The 7,404-nt window shown below is 33.9% G+C and overlaps 1 protein-coding gene across 2 annotated transcripts; it reads right to left on the bottom strand.

Moving 5' to 3' along the window:
• Positions 1–4,755: 4,755 nt before the first annotated feature.
• dusp12 (dual specificity phosphatase 12) lies at positions 4,756–6,949 on the bottom strand. Of its 2 annotated transcripts, XM_059500912.1 has the most exons (7): positions 6,875–6,949; positions 6,300–6,568; positions 5,955–6,068; positions 5,752–5,870; positions 5,504–5,591; positions 5,241–5,421; positions 4,756–4,939 (listed from the first exon to the last, which is right to left on the bottom strand). In XM_059500912.1, the coding sequence occupies exons 2-7, from the start codon at positions 6,560–6,562 to the stop codon at positions 4,790–4,792; spliced, it is 915 nt and encodes a 304-aa protein (XP_059356895.1). In that variant the 5' UTR covers positions 6,563–6,568; positions 6,875–6,949; the 3' UTR covers positions 4,756–4,789. The 2 variants fall into 2 exon arrangements, with proteins under 2 accessions (XP_059356895.1, XP_059356894.1); XM_059500911.1 differs by lacking the exon at positions 6,875–6,949 and having other exon boundaries at positions 6,300–6,862.
• Positions 6,950–7,404: the final 455 nt, after the last annotated feature.

Here is a 7,404-nt window from a genome sequence, read left to right as displayed (position 1 = left end):
ATCTATTCACTTACACAAAGGAAAAAGTCAAAAGAGAATGTCTTCAGTGTCCTCCTGTGGCAGAAAAACCCCAGTCAGCTCATCTTCAGAGCTGCTCTGGGGTCAGTTTGTGTAGGCCATCTAATAGCATTGGCTTTAAAGCAGTTTGGGTTCCAACCATAATGTTGAATTTGGTTTCCAAAGAAACCTTTTCAAATCTGGGAGCACGGCCATCTGTGAGGTCTGTAGAGAAGGAAAAAAAAACCTTGCTGGAATTGGAATAAAGGACTGATATGTATGAGAAAAAGCCTGTGCAATTATGCTCAGCAAAAAAAAAAAAAAATCTACCCAATATGTAAATATGGCAAAGATGGAGACAGGAACCTTATTCTTCAAATAATGCTTCTGTAAACACTGAAACAAGCGCAACATCCTAATGATATGAGATTAACATGTTGTAATAGATTAATATTTATATGTTGTCCAAGTTATAATTGCATTTTAATGCTAATTTGAGATTGTGCAAGTTTGCAGATGTATTTTTTCTTTGGTGCTTTAGTTAATGCAGCAAAACTCTTTTAAAAACCAATCCTCAGTTGAACACACATTGCAAAACCTCACACATATCCTCTTTGTGGCAGCACAAGTTTCTTAAATATTAGAGTCTGAGGCTCTCCAGTGACCTGAAAAGTAATTTGTACAGGATGTCTCCTGAGCCTTTTCCACAAATGTCAGATAGCCAAATGTTTAAACACAATAGCACTTTAAAAGGGGTGAAACAGTTTATAAGACCACCCTGAGGAACTCCTTTTTCCAAATACATTCTGTCTGGTTTGATAACTGAATCAATTATGCACAATAACTAACTAAACCAATAGAAATGTCATAACCACAGTTTAAAATTTGTGACAGAAGAAAATCCTTTCTTTAGAATGGGTTGGAATTACTGTACTTCAGGGCTTTCCCTTCTACCTCCTCAATAACCACAGCAACAAATCTGTGTTTTAAAGAGTAAGATGCTGTAAATTCTGGGGGAGACAAGAGGATCTGAGTGCATTTCCATTGACTACATCCTCCATTAAAGATCAAACAGCTCAACAGACAAAGCCTGCCAGTTTCACTCAAATTACATGAATGAGTATTAGTGTGTTATCAATTTTGATGAACTGTATTACTGTTTTTGTTCAAATAAACACCATACTCTACATACTTTTATTTAGCAAGGACACATTCAATTGATAAAACTGACAGTGATAACATCTATAATGTAACAAAAGATTTCTATTTCAAATAAATAATGTTGTTTTAAAAACCTTCTAACAATCAATGAATCCTGAAAGAAAAATGAAGTAAGCAAAATTACAGCAGCACAACTTTAATGTAACTGAAATGTTTCTTGAGCACTAATTCAGCATATTAGAATAAAAATTCAGCCTTGCAATCATAGGACTAATTTACATTTAAAAATATACTACATAATTACATTACATTTAATTGTTTTATATTTTCAAATGTTATCCTGGTGAACAAACAATACCTGAAAATTTGACAATTAATTAAATTACTGAACTGTGAAACGTGCATACCTGCACGACTGATCATTAAGAAAAGAGAAGACAAAGGAAGGAAGAAATATAGTCTTTAGATGTTTCAAATAAAAGAAGCTTCTCATGCCAGATAATGCTAAAGATAGCAGGCGGATCAACTGTAAAATATGTGCTTTGATTTCATTTTATGCAGCTGCTTTGTGGCCTCTTACAGTATGTGTGTTTGGTTGACAGAGGCATGTATCATTACTGTGACATTTCTGAAGGGGAGCATTTGGAGACGTGGCATGGAAGAGGTCTATCCCCTGACAGGAACTAAAACTAGTCCAAGGTTAGACTTAGAGACTTAAAGGAAGAGTTCACCCATATATGAAAAGTTGGTTTATAGAAAACTTACAGTTTGTAGGTATGATTACAGATGGATATTAAAATTATTATAGATCAATATGAAAATATTTTTAAGACAAGGACAGAACATATTACTCACTTCTTTTTACACTTCAGAGATAAATTAAAGAGAAAATACAAATGTTAGTATGTATAATTTAAAATTTGACTCCTACTTTGAAACTGTAATGGTTCTGTTCAGTAAAGTTTTAGTTTGCATGGACTTTCTTGTATTCTCTCCTTATTGTCATGACTCTTTGTGACAATCACCTAAACAATATTTAACTAAAAACTATAAATAGAAATAATCAACATCTCTGAATAATTCAAAGAGGTGAAATTCCAGTTGCATTTGAATGAATTTTCTGCAGCCTAATTGTTTGTGCAGGCCAATTTAATGGGCCCAGATGTTGTGTGAGCAGTGAAGTCCATCCATGTGCTCAACATCTGATCCAAATGTTTGGTTTACTCTGCTGTTATATGCAAATGCTGTTATATTCTATTCATAGATCTGAAGGAAGCAGGGAAACTGTCTACTACTTGTTTACTTCATAAACTCATTTGAGAAAATAAATACTTGCATGTTAATTATTTTCAAAAGAAACTGCATATGCGCTATCATGCACTTCTGTATATACCAGTTCATTTATTAGTAAAATAGTTTTTTTAAAGGTTTTAAATTCTGATTTTCTTTCTTTTAACACAAAGATATTTAAAACAAAGTTTCTTGTCTTGGTTTTATTTAATTTGAACAGCTGTTTTTATCCAAAGTCATGGGGTCCTAAATAACAAAATCAATCTAAAACTCTGTTTATTTGGAAAGTTGATGTTTAAAGCAATGAATAGATTTATTTAACATGCTGTATTACATTAGCTTCTTTCGCTTTTACACATTATATATGAAAATGTTGACTTTGTAGTGATACTTTTGAAAATGTGAACAATTAGAATAATTGCACAACAGTTCTATTGATTTTAAATCAATTTTTAAAGAAATAATTTACATTGGGACATAGAGTAATAAAGGTAAACACAGCATCTTCACTTTATTTTGCTTCAGTCTCACATACCCAGCCAATAGCAGTTTTACAATTTAGGTAAAACTGTCTGTACCATTTGTAAGAACACCATCTTTTTTATTATTATTTCCAGATGCATGGCATGTCTGTAAAGGCTGCTATTTACACTAACTACTTTTGAAAGGAAAGTATAAACAAAAAAACGTGTATTTTAGGCCAAATTGCTACTATTGAAAAGGTCAAGCCTGTCACACAATAGTGCTTGATTACAGCTTTAAGCAGGTCTTTGAACCAATCAGATGCCTATAGCTTTTCCACACCTCCATCTCAGCTCTAAACAAGAGCCTGCCTCCAACATCAATGAGGAGTGGATTGGCATAAGCACTTTTCCTAATCTGTGATCTCAGCATACCATATATATCCCTGCCAAACGTTTATTTGATTACATTAATATTTAAATGTTCTTGACAAAGCAAAAACAACTGCAAATATTGTGTTAGGGTATTTCATTTTGAGGAGTTGCATTCAGTTTCATTCGCAGCTTCTCTATTCCTGAAATCCAGCTTGTCTCTCTTACGCACATACGCAGCAGGCGGCTCTTCACTCCACACTTCACAGAAAGAGTTCAGGTCATTACATGGAGGATATGACCCTTATAAACACAACAGGATCTCACAATTCAGTGCCATAACCACCCACAGTGTCACTCAGACTCCCTCAATAAACATCATATGAACATCTATGAACTGAGAGGAAACCACATGGTCATGAATCTGTATTAGTGCTACATTATATTACAAATACACAGTAACCTACATGACATCCAATAGGGGAACCAAATTCTGTGTGGCACCGCAAAAGAAAAAAAAAAAGTTTTTTTTTTCTTTTCAGTAGATTAAACGAGTCAGAAGTCAAGCTGGTTACAGAGATTATTAATACAGTACATTAATATATCTAGTACTCCTAACCAAGTCAAATAATCACATTTACATTAAATGAGGTTCATGTCATCTGTAACGCCAAGAACTAATTGGCTACTGTGTCCGTCCGTCTCCAGTATTTTGAATATTGCGCAAAATGTAGTAAAACTGCACAGTATCTGTCGCCACCTACTGGATGAAAAAACTATTTCTGCAGCACATTAGAGAGCTTTTTGTGAGAACCAGGCTAATATTTACAGTATGAATGTAAAAGTTAGTTCAATTAACCATAAAACATCTAACCGACCCCAAAATTTGAAAGAGAAAGAACCTATATCCTGACTACTATTCAAAGTTTTGGGGTCAGTTCATCCCCCCCAACCCCATTCTATTTAAGAATGGTGTTGTTTTGAAATTTCTATTCATTAAAGTTTCCACAAAAATATTAATCAGCTCAACAGTTTGAAACAATAATGTTAGAATGACTTCTGAAGAATCACATGACACTGACGTCTGGAGTAATGACAGCTGAAAATTCAGCTTTGCCATCACAGGAATAAATGACATTAAAATATATTAAAATAGAAAATTATTTTAATATATTCAAATATAACAAAAAAAAGTTAGTTAAAATCTAACACACTATTAATGTTTTTTTTTTTTATCAAATAAATGGTGAGCCTAAGGAGGATAAAAAAAAAAAAAGTCTAAAATAAAAAAAACCTTACAAAATATTACTGCACAATTTTTTTTTGGAACAGACAAAATATAACAAGTGCTTATATAATAAACTTTATAGAAAGTTATGCTCAAAGTGAAGCACAGGTCTTTTACACTGTATTTATAACATACATAATATTTCTATCTACTATTTAAACTGAAAATAGTAGCAATAAGAAGCGATTCTGAGCATATAATACAGATCTTTATTTGCGGGTCATTTGAGTGCTGGCGTACTGATGTGTTTGATTTCATCCACTCGGTTCTTGTGCATCTGGAAGGCCGGTGTCACCCAGCGTCCACACGAACACTGTTCACCATACCAGTTAAAGGAGCCCAGCTTTGAGCTGCACTTAGGACACAAAAGCTGCAAGAGAGATTTTGCAAAAGCTTTTACTTTGAAATATAATTTTTAAAGAAACAAAATTGTATGCAAATGCATTGCACAGCAACTACAATCTGTAGCCTCCCTAACACAGAAAATCATGCAATCTCTTTTACTTTTTAAATGATCAATATTAAATGTAACCCTTTATCTTTACCAATAATGAAAGAATACTTGTAAAAAGTTATGAGCATTAAACAAATGGACAGTTAAGAACAATGTTTTGATAGTTCTTTTTAATTGTGTGTCCAGATGTGTGAAGCAGTGAGGAACTACAGTATACCTGTCCATCCATAACACCTAGTAAGGCTGGCTCCATCCATTGCACTGGCTCTATAAAGTAGGATGTGCATTGTCTCTGATCTTCACTAGCACTCACTATCCTTGTCTTCTTATGAGCGAACGCAGAGGCTCCACTTCCCACACTGTGACTGAGAATGCTGGAGTGACGGAAAAGTGTGCGTCTGTTGGGAACCAAAGACAACAGCAGGTTATGACTTGAGTCATTATCATAAATTCTAAATATACTGCATGAACAGCATTTACCTGCACTTTCTACATCTGTACACAGCTTCTGCATTCTGGGTTTGTGCAGGGTCGACAGCAAAGACATCTTTTGGCATATTCTGGAGTTCTGAATTGATCAAAATATACTGCCTTTAAAGGAGCCCTGGTAAGCTTCTTTCAATAGTGTATTCAGTTAACTTATAACAGTGTAGAAAACTAAATGATTCCACAAATTACATACGTACAATATATTAAGCATGCTTAAAAGAAGGAAATTATGTACATACCTGGATATTTCTCTGTAATTTTCTTCAATCTAAACTGTTTATAAAAGGGATTTGTGGTGTCTACTTTACAATCCATTAATTCATAAAGTGCCAGCTGGTCCATAAATTCTTCATTCATTCTGAGAAAATGAGTGGAATGCTCTTCAATCATAATGCTCTCACAAACTTTTTTTTTAAAAGGATAAATAATGAAAAACACTTACTTGACATCTGGTTTTAAGTTTTGGAGTTTAGTGTATGCATCCTGTAAATTCAGATGCTGTGTTTTCATCAGGTAAGCAGTCACCACAGCAGCACTTCTACTTTGCCCTACATGGCTACAAAAATAATAATAACATGTCAAATAAATAAAAAAAAATCTTAATTCCAGTTACTTAAAATAAAATAAAATAATATATTTATATAAACAGTTTAACAAATACATAAATCAACATTTTATCCCACTTGTAATTATCTGAATGTATATTAACTAATGTGCTATTGGGTGTTATATATCGCAGTATTTCTTCATATTATTCATTAAAGTTCATATCAATTACTAATCCTACCAATGCACAAGAACTGCTGATGATCTGGATTCAGAGTGTGTGCTGAGAGCATCACATATGAAGCTGACACATTCATCCAGTCTGCTCAGGAGATCTGTGGAGGCATCATCCAGAGCTCGGACAAATTTGGTGTGAAATCCAGGGATAGCAGGTTCCTCTGAGTCAACGGTGAGGATGTGTGTTACTCCTGCATCTGTCAGGCTCTGAGCGTCCTTCAGATCGGACACACACCCAATGTACAACCCAGACCCTACTCCAATCATAGTTTACTGGGAATACACACAAACACCTTTCATATCAGTGCATTGAGAGAAGACGTGACGGTGGATAAACTCATTAAATAGACAAGCTCATATTAAATAGACCAGAGTAACGTTATATGAAATAATGCACATGAATACGTAAGTCTTTAGGCTTAGCCGCTTTTCTGCTTATAGCTTCTTCATTTCCTGGGCTATTATATAATTTTGTCCAAAATCATAACAGAAGCTGTAGATTTTATTTATTCTAAAGCATTTTGTCTGCAGCTCTTCTTAAGATGGCTTTGGTGTAAACATCAACGTTATTGAACTCACGTGCTACTTGCTGTCAAGAAAAGGTCCAGTAAAATAAAAAGTTCGTGAGAAACAAAGTGAATTTGTTAGTTCCGGACAGAACGTTGTTATTATTGAGGCATCATCATGCCTCTAGAGGGCGTTAATTCGAAATAAATACTTTGTTTATATTTCAATATTGAAAAACGTGATATGATTTGGTATGAAAATGTTTGTCTCGTAATTCCTGTCAATAAGGTGTTTTTTTAAGCTAAATTTAGGCTACTAAAATGTATGTCTATGAGCTAAAATGCTAAAATGCTAAAATGTCTTTGAGCATAAAAAGACTGATATGCATGTTTACCTATTTTTTCGAATTGAATTGAATTTCAATGTGAACAAAAGCACATTACTTAGGTATATGATGTATATATGTTTATTGTTCTAAATTTAAAAAGAATACCTAGAAACATGTACTCTTCACCTGGCCTACAAGATATGCTCCATTTTTAGACAGACTGTTCAGCCAAGAGTTCCTCGAAAACACGAGAACAGGGTCTTGATATGAACCA

This window comes from Carassius carassius, chromosome 20 (assembly GCF_963082965.1).
Source record: "Carassius carassius chromosome 20, fCarCar2.1, whole genome shotgun sequence".
NCBI lineage: Eukaryota > Metazoa > Chordata > Actinopteri > Cypriniformes > Cyprinidae > Carassius > Carassius carassius.
Note: the sequence above shows the minus strand (reverse complement) of the source record. Positions and strands in the feature narration are given on the sequence as shown.